The sequence below is a fragment of the Danio aesculapii genome, chromosome 15 (genome assembly GCF_903798145.1).
Source record: "Danio aesculapii chromosome 15, fDanAes4.1, whole genome shotgun sequence".
Taxonomy (NCBI): Eukaryota; Metazoa; Chordata; class Actinopteri; order Cypriniformes; family Danionidae; genus Danio; species Danio aesculapii.
In genome coordinates, this window is record NC_079449.1 from 47,958,895 (window position 1) to 47,984,701 (window position 25,807).

At 38.4% G+C, this 25,807-nt stretch overlaps 3 protein-coding genes across 5 annotated transcripts; all 3 read left to right on the forward strand.

Moving 5' to 3' along the window:
* Positions 1 to 36: 36 nt before the first annotated feature.
* LOC130241617 (gastrula zinc finger protein XlCGF28.1-like) lies at positions 37 to 7,526 on the forward strand. 3 transcript variants are annotated; one of them, XR_008838893.1, is made up of 4 exons: positions 37 to 88; positions 720 to 895; positions 3,574 to 4,733; positions 4,803 to 4,883. XR_008838893.1 is itself a non-coding variant. In XM_056473496.1 (4 exons), the coding sequence occupies exons 2-4, from the start codon at positions 778 to 780 to the stop codon at positions 5,025 to 5,027; spliced, it is 1,311 nt and encodes a 436-aa protein (XP_056329471.1). In that variant the 5' UTR covers positions 37 to 88; positions 720 to 777; the 3' UTR covers positions 5,028 to 7,526. The 3 variants fall into 3 exon arrangements, 2 of the variants coding, with proteins under 2 accessions (XP_056329471.1, XP_056329472.1); XM_056473496.1 differs by having other exon boundaries at positions 3,574 to 4,514; positions 4,776 to 7,526; XM_056473497.1 differs by having other exon boundaries at positions 3,574 to 4,867.
* A 1,123-nt stretch (positions 7,527 to 8,649) lies between these two features.
* Positions 8,650 to 13,634, forward strand: LOC130241615 (gastrula zinc finger protein XlCGF57.1-like). Its single transcript, XM_056473495.1, has 3 exons — positions 8,650 to 8,700; positions 9,189 to 9,285; positions 10,886 to 13,634. Exons 2-3 carry the CDS (start codon positions 9,201 to 9,203, stop codon positions 12,286 to 12,288), a joined length of 1,488 nt encoding a protein of 495 aa, XP_056329470.1. The 5' UTR covers positions 8,650 to 8,700; positions 9,189 to 9,200; the 3' UTR covers positions 12,289 to 13,634.
* A 3,324-nt stretch (positions 13,635 to 16,958) lies between these two features.
* cbln20 (cerebellin 20) lies at positions 16,959 to 21,329 on the forward strand. Its single transcript, XM_056473670.1, has 4 exons — positions 16,959 to 17,020; positions 17,434 to 17,535; positions 18,562 to 18,702; positions 19,762 to 21,329. The coding sequence occupies exons 1-4, from the start codon at positions 17,014 to 17,016 to the stop codon at positions 20,187 to 20,189; spliced, it is 678 nt and encodes a 225-aa protein (XP_056329645.1). The 5' UTR covers positions 16,959 to 17,013; the 3' UTR covers positions 20,190 to 21,329.
* Positions 21,330 to 25,807: the final 4,478 nt, after the last annotated feature.

The following is a 25,807-nucleotide window of genomic DNA, read 5'->3' on the forward strand; positions in this document are numbered from 1 at the left end:
ATTACAACTGAACGCCCTCAGACACGAAGAGAGTGACGTCGTAAGGATGCGCCGCGATTTCACATTTGTTGTGATTCAGCTGGAGAAGGTGCGTCTTATTGAGCATTTTGTAGAGTTATTAAGATCATTTCAAGCCGCATACCTAATGTGAATTCAAACACGATGTAAAATCGAGTCGCTGTTGAATAATATAACACTGTCATTTTTATTGAACATGTCTACACGCTGTTCAGTTTGAGTATGGCGTGTCCCCAAACGGGGAACAGAAAAGCTGCGTCTCATTTGACTCATTATATCGTCAATCAGTTTATCAGAAACACCAATTCAGTCACTGACAAACGGAGATAAGACAAACAGATGACAGAAAATCAGAGTCAATTGAACCAAATGATTCAATTGACTCGTTTGAATCACCGCTGTCGACTCCTGCTGGCCAGACAGAGAAAGTGAAGAGCGAGTGTTTTATTCATTTGTCATGTTGGTTTATTATTGTCTGGTGATTTACCAATAATCTCAGTCTGCCTGACTATTGCACTAGAGAGGTGTCCGAGACACAGCCAGATATTTACTTTGTTTGTTCTCACAATATAATATAATATTTGATATTGTCTGATCAATAAAGGCCATCTAGCTCCCTCACTAGTGCGCTGACTACTGAACTAGAGAGCTGATGGAGACTGGATTTGTGTCTTTCTGTTCATTATTCTGATCTTAAACAGGACAAACACAGAAGAACTGCTGAAGCGACTGAGCTCCACGTGACAGACTGATATAAAGATGGCGTCTATTAAAGAGGAGAGTGAAGACATCAAGATTGAAGAAACATTCACAGTCAAACATGAAGAGACTGAAGAAGCTTTCAGAGTCAAACATGAAGATCCTGAGGAACAAACAGGTTGGTGTTCATCCTCAAAGCTCAACATTTGATCCTCAATGAACAAACCATTGCTGCAGCTCCGATGCAAGTTTATGGAGAGAAGTAAAGTGGCTGCAGTGTTTGGATGCGCTGTGTTTGTCTGAGGTCATTAGGTTATTGCTGAAATGTGTATATTCCATGCAAAGTGAAGCAGATTGGTTAGTTCTACTTGTATGAATCGCGGTGCGCTCTCTGCATTCGGAAAAGCTCCGATAGTTTTTAACTAGGTGCACCTGGAAAATGCGCACGGGCAAGTCGTGCGCCTCCATAAAAATTAAAATGAAATATTACACCCTAAGCTTATTGGCATTCCTTCCAAGGCACGTGCTCCGCAGCTACATTTGAATAAAACTATAACGCTTCATACTGAATCTTTTTTTAAATTGATATTAAAAATGGCGTTCGGTCAATAAATATCGATAGCGATTTCATCGCTCAGCCCTTATTAAGATCTCATGGATGTTTGAATCAGGATCCCAATCTTTTAACCATTAATTGTGTAGCTATGCACTATGCATTAATGCAGGCTAAACAAGAAGTGACTGAAAACACCTTTATTAACCTCAGAAAGACATGCATAAACGCAACAGCAACAAAAAAGTTGCATTCTCTGTCAGTTTATTAAAAAAACTTAACAAATTAATTGTGTTAGTGTAAAAACTGTTTTAGAGGACTGAAATGACAGAAAGGGGGTTATAGTTCAATTACAATTGGTCTGGAACCATCCCTGGCCTACACACTGTATTAGTTTTCATTGTAATTATATTTTAAGGGGAGCCAAAATGTGACAGGAGGCTTTTTGAGTTCTTCTGTTCCTACACTGGCCATTGTTGTTGACTGATTAAGACACAACTTCTCTCTGTAATTAAAGAAATATCAGCAGCAAAATTTCTTTGCCATTTGTTGAAAAATTTGGATTTTAAATTCAGATTACAATGTTTAGAGTACATTTATAAAGATCTGATTCAATTAATCTAAACTGATGAAAGTTTGTCTATGTAAACATATTCATTGAGTCTTGATCAAATGAAAACAATGTATAGACACACTTAATTAAAACTCTATAGGTTTGTTTTGAACTTAACTTCTTAACTTCTTGGTTGTGTTTTAACTTCATGTGGCGTTTTAAACAGAACATGAGAATGATCATGCATTAATTATCAACAATTAAGAAAAAGTAAAAATTAATTAGAAAACACAACAACTAGTCAGATTTCATACAGTAACCAAAGCCAACATTAAACGGTAACTCCATTAAAGGTTAAACTTTAGGCCAGAAATTACATTCAGACAGCAAAGTAAGAAAATAATTCAGCAAACTAAAAGTTTCTCAGTCCTGGACTGTTTATACAACAAACAAACACTGAACTTTATTTTAATTCATTAACATCCAGTGTTTGCTCTCTCCCGATAGATAAAGTGAATATCATGTCATAACAGGATTCTAAACAGGATTCTCAGACAATTCCTCCAGGGGATCCCGAGGCATTTCCAGGCAGAGAGACATGCTGTATCTGAAACTGCTATACTTCTATACTATATAGTACACTAAAAACAGTGTGCTAGCAGTGTAGTATGTCGGCAACATTCTAAAGTGCGTATCCGATGGATGCTACGCTATCCCATGATGCACCACGAGAGAATTTATGAATTTGAGTGAAGCGACGCAACTGACATGTGTAAGTGACGTGATGATGACAAATGGCAGATGTAGTACATCTGAGTTCCATTCATACTACTCACATTTATACTATATAAAAGGTACTTTGCTAACAGTCGTGTAGTAAATTCAAGTTCTAATGTAGGACTTACTAGAGTAGTTGTCAATTTTGGATGCAGCCAATGTCCCTCCAGGGCAGGGATGGGCAACTTCGGTAGTGGAGGGCCACTGTCCTGTAGATTTTAGCTCCAACTATAATCAAACACACGTGCCTGTAGATTTCTAGTAATCTTGAGGACGCCGATTAGCTTGTTCAGGTGTGTTTGATTCATGTTGGAGCAAAACTCAGCAGGACAGTGGCCCTCAAAGACCGAAGTTGCCTTCCCTGCTCCAGGGTGTACTGGGATGTCCTCGGGGTCTCGTCCCAATGGGACAAGCCCAGAACACCTCCTTTGGTAGGCGGCATCCCGGAGGTATTCAAAGCAGATGCCCGAGCCACCTCAGCTGGCTCTTCTTCTCTGAGTTCCTCCTGGGTGACAAAGTTCCTCACACTATCTCTGAGGGTTTTCCCTGCCATCCTGCAAAGGAAACTCATTTAGGCCGCTTTTATCTGAGATCTTGTTTTTTCAGTCATGAGCCAAAGCTCGTGACCATAGGTGAGCGTAGGAACGTACATTGCCACCGATTCCCCTGTCAATCTCAATCACCGTTCTTCCCTCACCCCTGAACAAAACCCCAACATATGTAGCCTCCTCAACCTGGGGCAAGGACTCTCCTGCAACCTGGAGATGGAAAGTCATCACACAGAATAAATTGAATATATTGGTCTGATGATTGAGTGGTGGGGTCGTCGTATTTTATAGACCTTGTTACCTTCTTTGTTTTTGCATCTTCACCCCAAGTAAATATAAGTTAATAGGACACTGAATGTCTAAAAGTTTGATGTCTGTTCTGTGACATTTAATCAAATTATATTTTACTTGTCTTTTTGTCCTAGATCTGATTAAACTGAAAGAGGAGAGTGAAGTAATCAATGAAATGAAAGATGAACCTCAATATGAAAAGCATAATTTCATAGCTGAAGGAAACTCTTTTAGTTGCTCCAATAATGAAAAGACTTTATCCCTAAAAAGAGCTCAAGAGACTGGAAGTCAACAACGTGCTAAGAGTATCAGTAACAAAATAAGCCATGAAAGATGTGTTAAAACTCGGAAAGGACGGAAATCCTACACATGCACCCTGTGTGAAAAGAGTTTTAAGCATACAGGACACCTTAGAGATCACATGAGAAGTCATACTGGAGAAAAACCCTACACTTGCCAACAGTGTGGAAAAAGCTTCAGTCGCAAAATAACCCTTGATAGACATATTAGAATTCACAATGAAGAGAGGCCTTACATGTGCCATCAGTGTGGAAAGAGTTTCATTCAAAAAGGATACCTTAAAGTCCACATGAAAGTTCACACTGGAGAGAAACCCTACACTTGCCTTCAGTGTGGAAAGAGTTTCATACAAAAAGGAAACTACAGAGTGCACATGAGAACTCACTCTGAAGAAAAGCAGCACACTTGCCCTCAGTGCGGAAAGAGTTTCAATCAGGCAGGACACCTTCGAGACCACATCAGAGTTCACACTGGAGAGAAACCCTACACATGCCCTCTCTGTGGAAAGAGTTTCATTCAAAAAGGAAACTACAGAGTGCACATGAGAATTCACTCTGAAGAAAAGCAGCACACTTGCCCTCAGTGCGGAAAGAGTTTCAGTCAGGCAGGACACCTTCGAGACCACATTAGAGTTCACACTGGAGAGAAACCCCACACTTGCGCTCAGTGTGGAAAGAGTTTCAATCAAAAAAGTCACTATTCTGTCCACATGAGGATTCACTCTGAAGAAAAACCCCACACTTGCCCTCAATGTGGAAAGAGTTTCAATCAAAAGGTACATTACACAGCCCACATGAGAGTTCACTCTGGAGAAAAGCCCTACACATGCCCTCAGTGTGGAAAGGGCTTTAGTTGCAAATTGAGCTATAACAGACATCTTGGTAGTCACAATGCAAAACAGACTTAAGGCGGGACACATCGTGCAGTTGGACCGTCGATGAGGGTCTGTAGCGCCAGTGTGTTTGATGTGTTCTAGACATCGCCTCTCACACAGGTACAAAACACTCTTGTTTTAGTCTGCTGCCATCTCTTTCAGGTGTTCACGTGCAGCTTTTCTGTCCAGGTGGGACCAGACCTACTTTATCAGCATGGAAGAAGTATCATTAACAGGAATTGTTATGTTTTTGGCCCTTTTGTCTGTGAGTCACTTTTCTGTATTTTTTTCTATGCTCACAATTATTTTGGATTCCTCCGACCTCCACAGCACAGAGTATGCATTCAGACGTTGGCAACCTGGTGCCAAAAGGGCATTGAGGTTGGCGGTCTGGCTAAAACTCAGCAATGCTAAATTCTCACTATGAAGAGTAAAAGACATTCGAATTTTGTGACTTGGTCCAACATCTGAGACACTGATATTTGTTATTTACTCCAGGTCAGCAGGTGTGTTAGATGGCTGCCGATCTCTGTCTGAGATGATTGAAAGAGGCTTTTTTCCAGATGGCCAACAATTCACAACTTTTGTCCAAGATTGTCAATAACCTAGATCAGGGATGGGTAACTTCAGTCCTGGAGAACCATTGTCCTACAGAGTTTAGCGCTCAACATCTGGGTTCTTTTACGCGTCCTCCGTTCTTGCTGTCTTTAGTATTGGAACTAAACTTTGGCGTTTGATTATGACGTTACATGAGAACACATGAATGCTTAATAATGCATATTGAGAAACAGCCACAGATTAGCTTGTCAAGGTGTCTTTGATTAGTGTTGGAGCAGAACTCGGCCGGACAATGGCCCTCCAGGACTGACGTTGCCTATCCCTGAGCTAGATTAACTCAAGGTGAGGATCAGCCCAGATTCCCCTTCCAAGATTGCCACCAACCCAGAGTCTGTTTCTGAGTCTGCTGAGTCCTCATGTGCCATTAAGTCCTTGTTCTAATGTACCATTCCCTGAGTCTGTCCCTCAGCTTGTCCTCTAGGCTATGTCTGAGCTTGTCTTGGGGAGTTTCCCCAAGCCTTTGTAAGGAGTTATCATGCACTGGACCTGAACAATGCCCACACTGCGCTCTTTTACATACTTCGCACCAGAGCTGATCAAATTAGCCCAAGAAATAAACAAGTACCTCATTGCTATAAACAAACTATCGTTGTAGTAAAACCTACATCAGCAATGACATTTGCTGCATGACATCCGGTCAGTTGCTCATCACAAGTTTCTTTTAATTAAATCAACACCCTCACGAACATCAAACTGTCTACCTTGTCTACCGAACACCCTACCTTTTGTGTCCTCTTTGGACATGTGCTCTTCTATTCAAAAACAAAGGAATAGAAAACTGGTACATATGAGTTAAGCCACAAGTGTCAAATCCAGTCCCTGGAGGGCCGCAGCTCTGCACAGTTTAATTTGAACCCTAATTAAACACACCTGATCATACTAATTGAGTCCTTCAGGCTTGATTGAAACCTACAGGTGGGTTTAATTAAGCTTGGAACTAAACTGTGCAGAGCTGCGGCCCTCCAGGAACTTAGTTTGACACCTGTGACTTAAACAAAAGCTGTTCAGCTAAGCCAAGGTTACTTGATCAAAGGTTTCCTTAAATGAGTTTCTGTAGATTTTTGTAGGAATCTATTCAATGTGTTTGATGTAACCTTTAAAGATATTAATGTTATAACTTTGTAATGCATGAAGCATGTAATGTTTGATATCAAATGGGATAAAATATATAATTAGGATGCACTGATTTAAATGAGGAAAATGTATTGCAAACGGTATCCGTGTCACAACACGTTAAGATTGTAATAACTCTCAATCAAACCTGAGGTGGTAAATAGTGCTGTATTAGAAATCCCCCATTCACCTTCATTCACTATTCCTTACATTAGTCCACTTGAAGGAGTGAATGAAATGAACGAGTGAACTCAAACACTACTCTAAAGGAATGTTGTCTTGTTTGTGCTTTGCTGGAGGATAAATCCCTCAGATTAGATTTTCAACTTCTCGCTGAGACTCTGTGATTGTTATTTAACACTTAGCAAGCTCTTTATTAGTAATGAAACAAACACTTTTGATTTCTGTCATGTAAACAAACGTTACTTCAATTAAATACTATTTTAACGTTAACCACACACCGAGAGGATTTGGCTTTAGATGCCATCTTGTGGTCAAATTCAGAAATTCATTTGGTGAGCAAACTCTCACAGTGCATTACGGGGATTGAGTGTACGTGGGTTGTAGAGTCGTTGTTACTTTGCATTGTGGGACTGATTGAGTGCACTTTATAACGTCTACTATGTTTTCAAATAGTGCACTATTTGAGGGTATAGCGGACTGTTTTGGACACAGCCTAGGTGTGTGACACCACCCAGTTCCCTGCAGCCGGTTGGAAGACCCACTTGTCGGACTCCTATAAAACGTCTAACACCTTTGCTCTGCTGCTGGATGTCTTTCCATGTTGCTTGAAGACTTCCAGTGTTGTCTCCATCACCGTATTTAAACAAGGCAACCCGTTCCATGCTTCCAAGCACTCTCAACCAGACACTCTCTATTCACCAAAGAAGGAAACCCCAAATATTGGAGCTGCTTAGAACACAAACAAAATTCAGTCCCTCTCTGAAACTGGTGTGAATTGATTTTAGCAGTAAAGACGAGCCAAATCTCAGCTTTTGTGGATTTCTCGATGCAGTTCTGAGAACTTCGGGACTTGATTATTTATTCAATATCTCAATATTATTTAACTCTCGTCCTCAGAACTGTGTATGTGTACGGATGTGTTGTGCGCGTGTGCATGTGCATTAGTAGTTAGTTACATGTATCCTAGTGTAGCTCAATAAACTTGTTTTGTTTTTAAGACCCTTTTTTGTGTTTATGTGGTTTATAAATTACCGCTACCTTGGTGGTAAGATGGTGAAATACTGATTTATGTAATTATCTTTGGGCACAGAAAGTGCACGCAAATAGAGAGAAAAAAAACCAAACCTCTCGTGATTTCCCCAATTTTTGGATTGCATTTGTGAACTCCTCTAATGTCGCTAGTTAACACACTCAATGCAACCCATTAATTTCTAAAATATCAACCTCTACCAAAGGGTTGATATATCGGTTTATGGTAAAAGTACCGGGATCAATACATATACTATGAAATCTGAAAATATGAAGTGTAAGACCAATTTATTTAAAAACATAATAAAAATCCCTGCTGAAAAAAACAGCTTAAACCAGCCTAGGCTGGTTTTAGCTGGTTGACCAGCCTGGTTTTAGAGGGGTTTGGGCCATTTCCAGGCTGGTTTCCAGCCATATCCAGCCTGGTCTTAGCTGGTCAAGCTGGAAAATGACCAGCTAAAACCAGCTTGACCAGCCTACCCAGGCTGGGAGCCCAGTCAAAACCAGCTATGTCCAGCTTAAACCAGGCTGGTCAAACTGGTTTTAGATGGTTTTAGCTGGTCATTTTCCAGCCTGACCAGCTAAGACCTCTAAACCAGGCTGGTCAACCATCTAAAACCAAACCAAAACAATTTACAATAAAACCAAAACCAAGTGTAGAAGTGCAACAGGATTCTGTTTGTTTAATTTTTTTATATTTGTAAACCAATGCTGTGTGTGAAAACCAATATTTTTTTGAACAGTCAAAATATGGTCAACCATTATTTGGTAAAGCAGGCAGTTAAAGGGTTAAGGCACTTTCCTCAATATGAAGCTTCTGATTCTAGGAATATCTTTAAGTAAATGAGCATAAATGTTTGTATTAAATCCACTTTTCCCCCGGTTGATATTGAATTGTTTACATTTATGCTATTTCTTTATCTGCTGCAGATTCTTAATGTTTAGACATGTTATATACAGATTTGTTAGGTGTTGTATACTCTGACTCCACATTTCACCTGTTATTTTAATGTAGACAAACGTATGTTAAGCTGTTTTAATGACTAATTGGTTTTGCGAACGGGACTTTTATTTTGTTAGTGCGGCATGTGAAGTCAATAGTCTGCGCCGCGCTCACCCGTTTGCTGTGATTCGGCAGGAGAATGTGAGTGTTTTTAAATCATTGAAACTCGTTCTGGTAATGATATCAATGATTTAACGTCGTAATATCGCGTTATATAATGCGGTGATGTTATATTTAACGTTTCTAAACGCTGGTTAGTGTGAGTAAAGCACGTCTACACAAGGAACAGAAAAGCTGCGTCTCATTTCACTGCCAATCAGTTCATCAGAAACACCAATTCAGTCACTGACAATCAGATATGAGAGAAACGCAGCAGAAACTACGAGTCAGTTAAATCAAATGATTCAGTGTTTTGACTCGTTTGAATCGCCGCTGTCGAGTCCCGCTGGTCAGACTGAGCAATTGAACAACATACATGTGTGTTCCGTTCATTTGTGTGTAATGCTGTTTAGTTATTATTTTCTGGACATCTGATTTGAAGCCATTAACTCTCAGTCTGCCTGACTTCTGCAATAAAGAGCTGATTTAGATAGTTTTTTCTAACTGTTAATGATTGTCTTCGTTTTTAGAGTAATATAAAGATGGCGTTTATTAAAGAGGAGAGTGAAGACATGAGGATTGAAGAAGCTTCCAGAATCAAACATGAAGATCCTGAGGAACAAACAGGTTGGTGTTCATCCTCAAAGCTCCTCTCACTCATTTGATCCTCATTCAGATCTGCAGCTCTAATCACTCATGTTTCTCAAGTGTCCTCATTAAAGTCGTATATTTGTCATGTAACATTTAGTCATCTTGATCAAATTAAAAATCCTGTAAATACTTAGATATCTTTTATTTTTGAACACTATTGGCCTGTGTTCAACTTTACTATTGGTTCTGTTTTAACATAGGCGCTGTATTAAGCTTGAAAATTGTTGGTTCAAGAAAACATGTACAAATATTGTGTATATGTCAGATGTTTAATCTGATCTTCATCTGTGATGAAGTGCCGAAGGCTGCACAAATGTCTCAACTGGAACTTCATGTTTGTTTTCTCTACAATCCATTCACAATCTGAATTAAACTTATTTTTCATGCTTGTATTGAAGCGAATCTGCTAAATTATCAAAAAAGTGAGATGTTTGACATGATAATGGTAATAACAGATGGAAAACATCAAAATTGAACAATTTATAAACGTCTGAATTTGAATATCTTCAAATCTAAACTTGCTTTTGTATTTATAGTGATTAAAATATGAAGCCTCAGCTAAAATAGCAAATGCTTTACACCATAATTGTAATGTATGTTATCTTAGTTGTTAATGTAGGATTAAAATAAAGTAGACATGTCTAGTACTATGTAATAGTGTTATTTTGTAGATTATTTATTTTAACACTGCATAAAGGATTTTCTTAATTAGATTTTTTGGTCAAAATATTGAAAAAATCTTAATTTCTAGACGAGTGAAAGGTATTTTTTTTAGAAATAAAATGTCATAATTAAGTGAGTTTCCTTAAACCACCCTAATGGTTAAGAGACTCAATGGGGTAAGAAAAATAATCAATTTTTTTGCCAATTTATTTCTGAAAACAACCCTGTTCCTGGAGATCTACCTTCCTGCAGATTTCAGCTCCAACCCTGATCAAACATAAATGAAACCCACATCTGAAGGAGCACTTGATAATTACAGCAGGTCTGTTTGATCAGGGTTGGAATTAGGGGTGGGCGCTATACTGATATAACTGAGAATATTGGTATTATGTTGTGCCACGATATGGATTTCACAATACTTTTAATATCGTTATGCATAAATTCTAATTGGAATTTAAGTGATGCACTTAATGTTAGGCAAAAAAAAGTTTCTCACATATTTGTTGGCAAACTGGTGATCCTCAGCCCATCTTTGCTCCTAAAGGACTAGACCTTTCTTGGATGCTGCTTTTGAACCAAATCATAATTACAATCACCTGTTTACATCCCCTGTTTTAAATCACATCGTTATTTAATAAATTTACCTTATCGTTAGCCCTAAACTGCTCCTGTCCCAACCTTTTTTTGGGGTGTGTTGCAGGTCTAAATGACAGGAGAGGATGTATATTTACAAATGAAATGGGTTAGTGTTAAGTGGACCAGACAAAACAGCTCTTAATGTCCACTCCTAGTTGGAAATGAACTATAAAGAATGGTAGCTCTCCAGGTACAGACTGATTTTGATGCGTTTCTTTTCTAAATGTTTTTGTTTATTTTATTACATTTAACTGTAATTAAAATGTGTTTTCCTTAGATGCGATGCCACTGAAGAAAGAGAGTGAAGTAATTAAGGAAATGGAGGAAAAAGATCACAATGAGAATCATCATGATTACAAAGCTGAAGAGAAATCTTCAAGTTGCTCAAAGACTGAAAAGACGGGAAGGTCTTTCACCTGCCAACAATGTGGAAAGAGTTTCACCCGTAAAGTCAACCTTAACAAGCACATTAAAATGCATAAAGGACAACAGCCTTACACCTGCCAAGAGTGTGGAAAGGGGTTTATTCATACAGGAAACCTTAGAGATCACATGAGAGTTCACACAGGGGAAAAACCCTACAAATGCCCTCAGTGCGAGATGAGTTTCAGTCGCAAATCAAACCTTAACAGACACATTACAATTCACAAAGCACAGAAATCTTACACATGCACACAGTGTGGGAAGGGTTTCAATCATATGGGAAACCTTAAAGATCACACGAGAGTTCACACTGGAGAAAAACCCTACACTTGCCAACAGTGCGGGAAGAGTTTCAGTTATTCAGGACACTATAAAGTCCACATGCGAATTCACTCCGGAGAGAAACCCTACACATGCCCACAGTGCGGAAAGAGTTTTAGTCATACAGGGAACTATACAGTCCATATGAGAATTCACTCTGGAGAGAAACCCTACACATGCCCTCTGTGCAAAAAGAGTTTTACTCATAAATTAAGCTTTAACAGGCATGCTAAAATCCATAAAGGACAACAGCCTTACACCTGCGAGCGGTGTGGAGATTGTTTTGTTCAATATGAAACCCTTGAATTTCACATCAAAGTTCACTCTGGAGAAAAACTCTACACGTGCCCTGAGTGCGGAAAGGGTTTTGATCAAAAAAGAGACTTCGGAGCCCATCTGAGCATGCACACTGGAAAGAGAGTGTACACATGTCCTCTGTGCGGAAAGAGTGTCTGTGGAACGAGACACTTTGAGAAACACTTCAGAACTCACACTGGAGAAAAACCACACACATGCCCCGAGTGTGGGAAGAGTTTCTCACAAAAAGATAGCCTCGACAGGCATGTTGAAATCCACAAAGGACAAAAACCTTACACGTGTGAACACTGCGGAGATCCGTTTGATCAACATGAAAGCCTTGAGCTGCACATGAGAGTTCACTCTGGAGAAAAACCCTTCACATGCCCTGAGTGTGGAAAGGGGCTCAACACAAAGGGACACTATAAAGCTCACATGAGAATTCACTCTGGAGAGAAACTGTACTCATGCCCCGAGTGTGGAAAGGGTTTCAATCATAATGGACACCTTAAGGACCACATGAGAGTTCACTCTGGAGAGAAATCGTACAAGTGCCCTCAGTGCGGAAGGACTTTTTATCAACAAATAAACCTTATTTCCCATGTAAGATATCACTCTGCAAAGTATAGTAAAAAATAGTGTAGAGTCGGCACCTATAGCCTAGTGGTTAGTGCGTCGACATGTAGCACCCAGGTGCTCGCGGTGACCCGAGTTCGATTCCCGGCTCGATGCCCTTTGCCGAACCTTTCCCACTCTCTGCTCCCCATACTTCCCTGTCAGTAAATCTCCACTGTCCTATCAAATAAAGGTGAAAACCCAATTAAAAAATAAATAAATAGTGTGGAGAGTCTTAGTAAGGAAAAACTTACAAACTGCAGTTAAAGTTGTTTTCTAAATATTATAGTTTATACATGAACAACCACAACTTCAAGTGTAACTACAAAGAAACTGCAGCCCCGCAGAACACAAACCTGTTATAATTATCAAACCCAAAAAGCACTGTGATCTATGAGAATAAAATTACACTTTAGAGAAATAATCAATCTGTTTTGCTAACTTGCAGAGGAGACAAACTCGGGCAATAACACATGATTACATGGTCAAAATCTCTAGCAACATTACTAGGATGCATTCTCAGTATTTCTAAGCACTTTGTGGGCTGAAGTTAAAGGGTTTCTGAAATTTCTGTCCATTTTATAATCTTTTCCAAATGTAACAGATACCATTGACATAGTCTCAGATACAGTAACAATTAAACTCTCGACAAACTTAAAAAAAAAAACATCCTCCTGCTTAGACATCTCCTCGTTGATAACAACTTGAGCCCTGGAGAATGAGTGACTAACTGTGCCTAATACGTTCCTGTTCGAGGCGCCAATCTTGTAAGGGGCAAATTTACCCCATTGTGTAGGGGGGATTAATTTGAGCTGGCCTGAAAGTTCTTACTCTCCACTCTCCACATGTTTTTTTGTCTTTTACTCATTAATTTGTGTATGAGGTTACTTACCTTATTGTGTAAGAAAAAAAAAAAAAAGATTAAAAAGAGTTTATCGCTATCCTTCAGCGTATTCTCTGTTTTATAATAGGTTTAGTTAATTATATCACTGAGACGCAATGAGATTTACACAGATTACAGGCGTCGTCCCATTGAGCTCGGAAAACACAGAAATCTGTATTTATACGGAAGAATCACGTCTCTGTACAACACATGTTCAGATAATGCTGATTTGAGTATTCCATGTTGAAATTAAATTATGTTTACATATAGGATGTGTTGGTCTACTTGTATTGTGAAAACCTGGCAACCCTGCAGATCTGAATGAGGATCAAATGTTGAGCTTTGAGGATGAACACCAACCTGTTTGTTCCTCAGGATCTTCATGTTTGACTCTGAAAGCTTCTTCAGTCTCTTCATGTTTGACTGTGAATGTTTCTTCAATCTTGATGTCTTCACTCTCCTCTTTAATAAACGCCATCTTTATAATCTGCTGTTGTGTGGGTCAAAATACTTTTAGGATCAAGAGTTATTTCCACTGTGTACAGTTCAGTGTTCAGTATATTGTGCTGTGCAGTATCTGTTATGTGTGTTATATTCTCATTCTCATATCAAGTCTCCTCTTTCTCAAAACTGTTTGTTCTCCATTTTCTCTGTCTGACCTGACATATTACAATGTTATATTGATTGATATTACGATGTTAGATCATTTACAGCTTTATCAGAACCGCTGGAATGATTTATCAATGTTGTACATTAACAACTTTAAAAACACGCACATTCTCCAGCTGAAAACGGCGGGTGAGCGCGGCGCATACTTATGGCGTCACACTCCGCACAAACACAATAAAAGTCCCGATCTCACACAGCACCAAGTGATTAAAATAACTTAATTAATATAATTGAGTTACCATTCAAATGCGTAACAATTGTGACAATTATAGAAAATTTCAACTAAAGACCAAAGCCACAACATTTGAATTTTTGTATAAAATGTCTAATAATATTAAGCATCTGCAGCAAAAAAAACGACAATAAATGTTGGCAATTACAGAGAAGGAAAAGTAATCTTTTATTAGAGAATTAAACTCTGCACTAACAAATCTATGATTCTATTATCATCTACATTATTGTTAAATGTAAATGTATGATTTTGTTCAAAATTCAGTTAAATATTTCACAGTAGTTTATCTCAAATGAACTATTCTCCACGAGATAAAATATATACAAGTGACATCTTAATACTTTTCAATTGAACATTTTATATAAAGAAACACCTTTACAAACATTAATCTCTGAATATTTCTTATCTCTGTATATTTTCGTAAAGCAGTGCAGGAGATGAATGTGGTTCTGCTGTTTCTGATTACTATTATGGTATTAGCAAAAACTAAATATTTTTAAACCTCCTTTCAGATGCCATTGGTTAAATAAAAGGCTATTTAGGCTGTTTAATTTATTGGTGTACAATCTGCTGTTTTCTGACTCTTGCAAGAAAAATAACTTCTGATGCTCTTACTTTGTAAGGATAGTGAACGAGTGAGTGGTATCGGACACGGAGAGAGTGACGTCATAAGAATGCGCCGCGCCTATGCGTTTCATGTGGCTCGCTCGCAGAGGGTGCATGTTTTTAAGCTTTTGTATTTTTTACACCAATACTTTACTTAACTCTATTTAACTCTGAGTAAAGTTGCGTCTCATTTCACTCTTTATGTCGTCAATCAGTTGACCAGAAATACGAATTCAGTCACTGACGAACAGAGGCGAGAGAGCCGGAGCTTATACAGGAACTCCGAGTCAACTGAACCGAATGATTCTCAAAGTGATTCAGTGTCAGCTCTAACAAATACAAACGGCTTCAGTGGATACTAAATGTTCATAGTATATGCAAATATAATCTATTAGATCAGTGGTTTTCACCAAGTACCACCTCAGAAAAACATTGTCTCTCCAAGTGCCATCATAATGACCAGTAATGAAGTACAGTAGCGGAGCTGACCCAATTAAGCAGCTACAGCACTGCACAGTTCGGAAAACGAGGCAGTCATATTCATATTTATGCAGTTTTTGATATATTTTGAAATATAAGTTGCATGTACATATGACATATTTATAAAACTTTTGGAAATATAAACATTAAGTTGTATGTAGATTGCTAGGGAACCTGTATTTATGGAGAAAACAGCACTGCAGTGTTTGGTAGTGGTGGGCAAAGCGAGGCTTCATGAAACACTGAAACAGTCGAAGCAAATGTGAAACGTTTCGAAACTCCCCTCTACACTGACACCTTTTTATGTATTGCACTGGAACAGCTTCAGCAAAGAACAGCTGAGCAAACTGAGGTGTTGGACTTTCCAGTGATATAGTGGAGTGGTGAGAGTTCCAGACTACCATGCAGGGATAGTGGGTTCGGATCTAGCCTGATACAGCTTTTTTATGTTTAATATCAGTTTGAAATGCTCTGTTCTTGTATCATTTTGTTTTAACGTTGATCTGATATCCGAATAAACACTTTGTGAATAAACATGTCTTGTTTTGGTCATAAATCAGGGTTGTTGCTAGATCAGACACGGTTGCAGCCGGAAGTTATCAAGAATTATTTATATTATTCATAAATTTTCCCATTTATTGTATTTTACTAACTGAACAAATATTTATAACATGACCATGTATAAAGTTCAATACTGTCTAACAATCAAAAGTAGGTATCAGTCTTTAGGATCAGAGTGTTTTACAAGAACTATGAGCTCAGGATCAACCTCAAATCAATTAGTATCTCTGAACCAAAGGACATACACTACGTTCTTACTCAAGCCCGGCTCACACTGCAGTTTTCAGTAATCTTATATGACTGCAGGTTGTCAGACTGTACGAACATGATTCTTATCAGTCAAAGCCTGCATCTAGTTTATATCATTGATGCTGGCTTACAGAACAGCCACAGGCTCTGCATCTCTTAAATGTCTGCAAATCTACAAGTGCCATCTCATGGTGCATCACAGAGCGGCTCTAAATCAATTTCCAGAACCTTTTCCTTCACTGTTCCTCAACGGTGGTATGATCATCCCAATCGCATTTGAACAGCTGAATCACTGCCAACATTAAAGCAGATACTGAAAACTTTTAACTTTGTCCTCTCCCTGTCCTATAGTTCTTATTTTTCCTAACAATATCAGTACCTTGTTATAATATAACACTTTATGAGTCACTTAAATCCTTCCTCATTTAAGTCACCTTGGACAATAGCATGTGCTAAATGAAAATGTAAATCAAGACAGCTGAAAATGTGCCAACAGAAGAAATTGCTTGCGAAAGTTGAGCTCTTATTTGCAGGTGGTATGTGCTTAAATATGACAGTGACCTTTATTTGTAGACGGGATTCTCTCAGTCACTGTTCTGATGAATTATGTTGCATCATTTACTTTGCACCACTGACCAACTGTAATCTAGTCTATTTCAGTCTCAAAATAACAGCACACCAACCTGAACACATCTCATTTCAGACCAGCGTCCCTTTAGGTTTATACAAGACCTGAAATCAAACACTCTTTACTTTATGCTCACACTGAAAGAGTGTGTTCAGATTTTGTGCATCTCTTTGTTGTAACAATTCAACATGCAGTGTGATGTTTTGTGTACTCCGCTCAGAGAAAGGAGAAAGACAAGTGTCAGCTTCACCCAGCAATGGGAATATAATGACGTTCTGTAGGAGAGAAACAATACCTGCCCCATATTCTGCACAGAAACACACACAAAAGGCCCTGCCCATGCTCTGCAGGAGGTGGCATCTGTGTTGCCTTTATAGGCAGGACCACATGATTTGGTGATAACCCGTTTTCCAGTCTTTCAGTCGAGAGACAGCCGGAGAAATGAAAGGTAAGTCTGTATATTTAATTATAATTAAATCAATTCAAGTCGAACAAAAAAATAAACATTTAATTTAATTTAATCGTTTAAATGTAATTGCTGTCTAATGTAAGATGTATTGACCATCAGTGTGGTAATGTCTCTGGCCCATGAACATTTCCTGCTTGTTGTCAAACTATTTCATATCTACATCAAGATGCAATTCAACCATAACATTAAAATAGCTGTAATAACATTATTTATCAATATGCAGACCTTTTTGGATTCTCAGAAGCTCTGGAAGTTAAACATGTACAAAAGGAAATACGTTAGGACCATTGTTAATATTTACATCCCTCAAAATGGTCTATATATCAGTCATATTTTTTGGTGTACAGAAGTGTCTGGATGTCCATAACCGTTCTATGTTGTCTGTGTTTTAGCTGTTGTTCTCTTAAGCATTCTGGGATGTGCACTTGCACAAGAAAGATTGTTTTCGTGGAGTGATCCAGGACAACCTATTCAGCCTGACCCAACAGATAATGGTGACAAAACAAAAACAAAACACACACTGAAAACCTTCTGTAAGACTTTACAGTAACAGTACACAAATAACGGTGTACTTCTACATGTAAACTAATTATGTTTACATTATGAACTAATGATGAGTGCTAGTTATGGCTACTTTAATTACGTGTTAGTACTTGTAGTTAACTAATGTTATTGTAATATGTCGCTTTATGAGATAGAAAATTAATCAAAAGTGCATCTTGACCAACATTAATTCATGACCTGTTACCACACGGGTTCCTGGAGAGCCGCAGCCCTGCACAGTTTAGTTCCGACTGCTTCAACACACTTACCTGTAGATCTCAAACCGCTATCGTGGCTTAAAGTGAAGAGGGGGGGGGGTATCGGCACGGGCCCTTGGTAATGTCTCTGGTGCACCTCTAAATGTATTGGCCCTTAGAATCTTCCCAACTTTCCCCCTAGTGGCACCCCTGCCCCATACAGCCGAACCACACAGAGGATGAACGTACAGAAACTAGCGACAGCAACACCAGATTTGAAGCTCATGACAGACACACCCAAGAGATTTGCGCTGTGATTGGCTGAATGTTAGTTTACTCAAATCTAAGTTACAGCTCAGAGAATATTGGTGGAAATATTGGTGCTGTAAACAAAGTGTGTGGGAGTCTGGGGGACAGAATCACCTGTCTCTAAAGCGAGGGGGACGTGCTCCTCCCATCTCCTGCGGTTGCTACACCCCTGGAGGCTGGATATATTCACAAACTGCTGACACACAACTGTGTTTAAACCCCATAAAAATAAATTTTTGCATAATAGGTGCCGTTTAAGAATGAGTTAATAATAATAATAATAATAATGTGCCCCTCCAAGTAAAGTCATTGCATAGTGATACACTAACAGGTGATGAGTTCATGTTGGTCAAGATGCACTTCAGTTTAATGTTCTTCAGTGAGCGAGTTATATTTACCCTAAACTGAAGTGTAAATGAACACATGAGCTGCTGTGTGTGTGTGTGTGTGTGTGTGTGTGTTTTGCTGTAGCGTGTGTGACGGACGTGGCGTCCTGCGGCTGCTGTCTGATGCAGAAGCAGATGTGGAAGATGGAGAGTTTCTTCAACATGAGCTTAAATGAGTTGCAGCGCGGTCTGGACCGAGCTCACGCTGTGCTCAACAACATCCGAGGTGAGATCCTAGGCACTCCGAGCCGAGCCTTTTCCCAATTCTATTTTGCCCTCGAACGAGAGTCCTCTGTGTATACCGTTCAGAGCCCTTTCAGAGTCCTCTCAGTATACCGTTCAGAGTCAGTGTTGCCATATTGGGCGGTTTAATTTATTTTTGCGGGTAAAAAAGGACATAGGCGGGTAGTGAGAATTTGGGTGGCTTTGAGCAAGATTTTTGCGACCGTTTTCTCTGGATGAGTTCTGCTTTGCAGAAAGCTCTTACATGGCACTGGTTTGGGTATGTTTTATGCAAATTACTAACCTTGCTCAATTGGAACAGTCGAACGCTCCAAATTCACTAACAGAAGAACTAGTTTAAAGTCCACATGAAGCCGAAGCTGCAACCATCTTATTACGTATTGTGCTGCAGTTCCTAGAGAAATGGAATATTAAATGAGGAAATAGTGGGCGTGGCTTGTTTTTCTACTGCAAGCTGATTGGCTGTAGTAAAGTAGGCGGTTTATTCAGAAATTTGGGGAAAAGGGTTTGGTTATTACAGCCTAACAGGCTCCTCCTCTTCATCATTTCTGTCTTTGTAATCTTGAACTGAACTCTGCAAATGCACTTCCTGTTTGTTTTCAGTTAAATAAAAGGTTTTGGCGTGGTATTGGGCGTAGATAACACACTTAACCCCGCCCCTTCAGCTGTCAGTTTTGACAGCATCAAACAGAAATGATGAAGAGGAGGAGCCTGTTAGGCTGTAATAACCAAACCACAATGAGTTGTTCACTACAAAGCTAGCATTGTGAGCTAACAAAATCAATATGGTTAGTTTTGAGTTCATGAGTACTTTAAGGACAAACTCACGTGCGTACACTCGTGTTGTGAATTAGGCAGAAAGTTTTGTGAGAGGTTCAGATGTGTGTGTAAATACAAAAAAAACCTGTGCACTTATTAGTAAATGAGACCCATTGTTCAGCTGTCTGATTAGCGTCGCTGTGTTTTTCCTTCAAAGTTTAAAGTTCCTTCACAGTTCAACGTTAGTGTTCACACAGTTTCCCATTGCTTGTGTTTTGTTCAGCGAGTCGCAGTGCTTTCTCTGTGGCCCTGACTGACTCTCGCCTCTGCGTCGGGCCGAACCGTGAAGACTCTGTGCTGAAATATGGGAAGGTGTTCATTAATCTGGGCGAGGGCTACAACAGCAGCAGCGGCGTCTTCACCGCTCCGCGCTCTGGAGTCTACAGCCTGGCCCTGACGGTGTACAGTGACTCTGGGTCTGCGGGGTACATGCTGGCGGCCTGCGCTCGACTGCGGCTGAACGGACGCACCATCGCCTCCCCGACCGAAAGCAACACTCAGGACGAAGAGGACAGCACTAGCGCTCTGTTAGCGGTGCAGATGCTTGCTGGGGACCGCCTCGACGTTTCTCTGCCGGCCGGATGCTTTCTGTGTGACGATAACAACCACTACAACACCTTCACCGGCTTCCTGCTCTACTCTACTGATTAACATGAGGAGAAGCCATGCTGTCACACAGATGAAGTACAGATGAATATAGGATCAGTTTAAGGCACTCGAGAAGTTAGAGGAAAGGTTTTGAAAATGAAATAAATAAATGCTTTACTTTGGTAGAGTTTTTGACTCGTTTTCAGTCCAAATATCTAAACATTCTTAAATCAGGAAGCATTTGCTAGAGGTGTAAAACGTACGGTGTTGTTTTCAGAAATAATGACTCAAAATTGAGGGAGTTTTCATTCAAACAAGCTAAATAATCTGACAATAGGCTCAGCAAAGTGAAATAAAACTGCTTTGCTTTGCCAATGGCAGATTATTTAGCTTGTTTTAAGATTTAAGAATATTTGATATTTGGATATTGTGGCTCCACACAATTCTTTCAAGTTGTCCCAACACAAATTGAGTATCATTTTTACAAATTCAAGTGGATTGAACATAAAACAATGAGCTCAGTGGTTAACACTGTCGCCTCACAGTAAAGCCACTGGTTTGAGTCTCAGCTGGGTCAGTGTGTGTTTCTGTGTGGAGTTTGCATGTTCTCCCCGTGTTGGTGTGGGTTTCCTCCGGGTGCTCCGGTTTCCCCCACAGTCCAAACACATGCGCTATAGGGGAATTGATCAACTACATTGGCCATAGAGTGTGTGTATGGGTGTTTCCCAGTACTGGGTTGCAGCTGGAAGGGCATCCGCTGCATAAAACAAATGCCGGAATTGTTGGCGACCTCAGATGAATAAGAGACTAAGCCGAAGGAAAATGAATGAACATAAAACAATTCAGAAAAATAAAGTAGTTTGAACAAGCAGCAAGAGTCATTTTTTGAGTGAAGAAGACAAAAATCGGCAGTAAGAAAAGCAGTTTTTGCAGTGCACCAACGCATTTGAGCAAACTTGCCTTCACTGGGGTCACAAAATCCAGGTGTGTGTGGAGATTTTTTTTTTTTAACACTCAGTATATCACGATACAGTTAAATGAGTGAACAGTAGAGAAACTCTAATGTCAAATCAACAGTTATTCACAATACAGTGAAGACATACAGCATCCTTCTCAAAGGCCAGACAAGTAACGCATGTCAAGAATAATAAATATTCTCATATTTATGACAGTGTCAATGAAGACTTTCGACTTTTTCATGAACGTTTTGAGTGCCTTAGACTGATGATTGGTTTGTATATGTAAGAATCGCTCATCTAAAGAGCACCGACACATTAATTACTCTTGGAGAACTTTTTGTTCATTTCTGGAGGTATAATTACACTCTTATGAACTGTAAAATACACAGCGCTGAGCCAGCAGCACTTACAGCTGAAGCTGATCTTGTACTGAACGCTCTCTGTGACGTCAGTAGCACAAGAATAGCTGAATTTTAAAGACGTTTCTTCTTAACAGATGCTGTTTTCTCTCTATAGCTCACTGCATGTTTACATGTACTGCAGATTCTCTTCATAACTATACTACATGATGATCACCGATGTATGAAGATTGAGTATTAGACTATTAAAATGTTGATAATGCAAAGAACATATTTCTTAAAGAAAGTCTTCTGCATTGAAGTTTCTCCACTCTTTAGTCTTTCACCATGTCTCTGATCCAGAAATATATTATAAACAGAAATATTGACATTAATTAAAATGAAAATCTTTGAAGGACTGTGCATAATAAATACAGGTTTTGTTGAAGATAATTACAGAAACACCTTCCTTAGTCCACCTTTACTTATAACTATAGAATTTGACTAAAGATCTTTATTAGGAGCTTCTTTATTAGGAAGTCAATCACATACATTTTTCTCTTTTTAAAACTAAAACAAAATGTATATTTGAATAAAATAAAATAAATAAATGGCAATTGTTTGATGTTGAAAGAGCAGCAGATTTGGACTCTCACGCCCCAATGAATGCTTTTATATTACATAAATATGCTATAAGCTTGATTGTTTTCTCATATCTGTTGTACCAAATCATTGTCGAAATGAAGATGCAGATCTTCTGTTTGTAAAGTGTCTTTCACACTGAACCTCCCAGAAATAAGCTCTGATTCAATAGATGTTTTGATGTCTGTTCCTCAGGAGTAAATGCTGCTCCACATCAATAACACACAGATCCTTTACAGCACGATTCGACAGCAGTTTGTCTTGAAGCACTCGCGATGGTCAAGTCAGTTATTAGACTCAATTCATCTTTATTTGCGCTTTTTTACAATGTAGATTGTGTCAAAGCAGCAGAACACAGAAGTTCTAGTAAACTGGAGCTGTGTCAGTCCAGTTTTCAGAGCTCAGTTTAGTGCAGTGTGGTTTAATCTGGACACAGCATCTGCTCAGGATACAGCCAGTGGTGCGTTTCCCAAACAACAACGTAACTCGCGGCTGAACTATCATAGTACCATGCATCAGTTGGGAAGAGCGATGTAGAGTGTTTCCCAAAAACCCCTAGTTTCTCTGTCGCAGATCCATCGTTTGAACCAAGTTAGTTACAACATAAAAAGCCCATAATGATGCTCTAAACGGGCTGGAGGAACTACTTCTCTAGAGAAGAACTCCATCATGTCTTTGTGCAGATTATATTGTTTTACACGACACACACATTTAAAATAATCCAATATTAGTTTAGGTAAAAACATGCACTCGCTTTCCATATTAATGGAAATATATGTAAATGGCACATATAGAGGCTGTGTTTCCTTTACTAATATTATTGAGAACATTACATAGCCTATTTTAAAACATAAAATTACTAACAAAAGCTAACACATATTCTGATATCATATATAAATAAATAATGAGGCTATTTATTAAGAAATGAAATGTAATATTTATTAGGAAATGAAAAAAATCATGCTTTATTAATGATATTAATGATGATGATTAATGATATTATTATTATTAAGTAGGATATTGTTTATTTATTTATTTTTAAAGTCTACTTTTACAATTTGACACTTGTAAACCACTGCAGAAATGTTCTAACCAGCAGGCCCATGTCATATACAGTACAGACACGTAATAAATAACCCACTATAAATTAAAAGCATTGTTTTCACAAGCTTTGGAGACGTAGCATAAATTCTGCTTTTAATTAATAGGTCATCCATAGCTTTCACCATGAGGCTGTGTTCAAAATGGCATCAATGTTTTCCAAGTGCACTGTGAAGGGAGCACAATTGTAAACATGAAGCAAAAAAAAATCCTTCCAAGTTTAAATAGGAAATGGGTCTATAATTTACTAGTCCTTTGGGATCAAGCTGGGGTTTATTAAATAAGAGGCTTAATGACAGCTAGTTTAAAAGCTTTATCATCATATCTTAAAAGTAGGGATGAATTCAAAACGTTAAGAACAGATTCAGAAACTTCTGACAACAATTGTTTTAATAATTTGGTCGGTATAGGATCTAGCATAGACAGTTTAGACAGTTCTTCCTCACCTATAGCTGAAAGAGTCTGAAGTTTATCCATTACTGCTCTACAGTGCTCTAATAGGGACGATGCTGTAGGAGGCAGAGTGATGGTGCTTATTTAATCTCTGATATCCTCAATCTTGCATGTGAAGAAATTCATAAAGCCCTTACTGCTGTGTAATGCATGTTGATGCTTTAGTATTAGTTAGATTGGCTACCGTGTTAAACAGGACTCTAGAGTTGTGTTTATGTTGAAAGTTGAACATTAAGCAGATCTGGCAGACGTTAAAGCTTTACTAAAGTTAAGTATTTCTTTCTAGGCCATTAAATCCTCATATATTTATTATCCCCCACAAATCCCCATTTAATTAATAAAATATTATCTCCATTACAGGGGATGGTTCACAGAAAAATACAGTTCTGTCCTCAGTTACTCTCCCTTTACTTGTTGAAAAGCTGTTTGAGTTTCTTCAATGTTCAACAAAAGAAAATATTGTAAAAATAAACCCTGTAACCACTGACTTCAATAGTGTTTGGTTTAATTCTACTTGTGTTCAACAGAAGAAACTCAAAGGTTTAACACTGTATTTAACTACTTTACTGTAAACTTTAGTAGTAATTCACATAACTAAGTTATGAAAAACAATCTGCAGTTGTAGTTTCCAGAAGTTTGCTGTTAAAAATACAGTAGATGCGGTAAAAGAATTTTCACAGTTATACAGTAAACTACCGTATTCTCTGAAATTAGCTTTAAATTGTGCTTGTACAGCTAGTTAAGCTGTGCTTGTGCTTTTAGACAATATTAAAATCCTGTCCCAAATGAAACAACACTGTAAAAATAAATTTAATTTAATTATTTTGTGTTTCACAGGTTTATTTGCGGTGGTGAATTACATTATGTGATGTTAATCTCTGCTCTGTCCACTTCTGATGTTGAAAATTCAACTCTATACTTTACCAAATCGACTTTTATTGACATTTAAGAAGTTTGAAATAATATAATGTATAAGAAATAATATCTAGAGTCTGTAAAATAACAGAAAATGTGCTGGAGTTTATTACAAGGATTCAATAGCGTAATATATACAACACTAACGCAGACATTATATAGCACTGCACACTATTACACATGTGCAGAAAACACACTGTACAGGTTAAAGGTTATTAAGAAAGATCAAGGTCCCATAATGCAATTCAAAAGCAGAAATAAACGGGGAGAAATCATAAATAAATCCATGATTGAATCTTAGATTAGCATCTTCCTCTACACCCTCTTCTGAGAATCAGGACACTGAATCCTGTATCCGCCTCTAGATTGGGACAGCAGATTCTCCACATGATTCATTTGTAGCCCTAACACACAAATAACAATGCAGAAGCAAGAACACTATCATGATCTGCAGTCCACGAGGAGCTGACGGACACAACACGCATCCGGGAGAGAAACACATCACCGCGGGTATCGCTAACATGATTCTCTTTTCATGCTCTGACACAAATGAAGCTGTCCCAGATTGATCCTTTATCTGTGCTGTTATCAGGTGTTGGATGCGGCTCCACCCTCAGCATGAAGCTCTATTTACTGCAGGACTTTTGTCTTTCAGTCCACTCCGCTCTTCTGCTGATCACAGTGAGTATCTACATTATATCCATTAAAAACATGCATTTTTCATTAACAACTCAAAATAAATTGAGAAGCAAGTAAAAATATTGTGTAGTTTATAAAAATGTAGAATCAAAATCTGAGTTTTATTCCATTAAACAACCCAGATAATCTTGTTTTTGCTGCTTCCAATGATTTATCTTTCTATTCCTGAAGATGTTCAGTGACCAAACTCTTATTTTAACAGATATAACTGTTTAATCAAATTGTTTTGTTGAAATGCACCAAATATTCACTGAGAAATGAATAAAAAAGATTTATGCTGAGTGATATACACTACTGCTCAAAAGTTTACCATCAATAATAATAATAATAATAATAATAATAATGAATATTAGAGTGATTTCTGAAGGATCAAGGATCATCATCTGCAGTAATGAAGCTGAATAAATCACTGGAATAAATGATTAAATTAAATATTAATCCATTTCTGAACAGTTATTTTATAAAGCAATAACTCTTCATAATTTTACAATCTGTACTGTATTTTTGATGAAATAAATGTAGCTTTGGTGAACAGAAGAAGCTGATTTTAACACATTTAGACATCCTACTGACC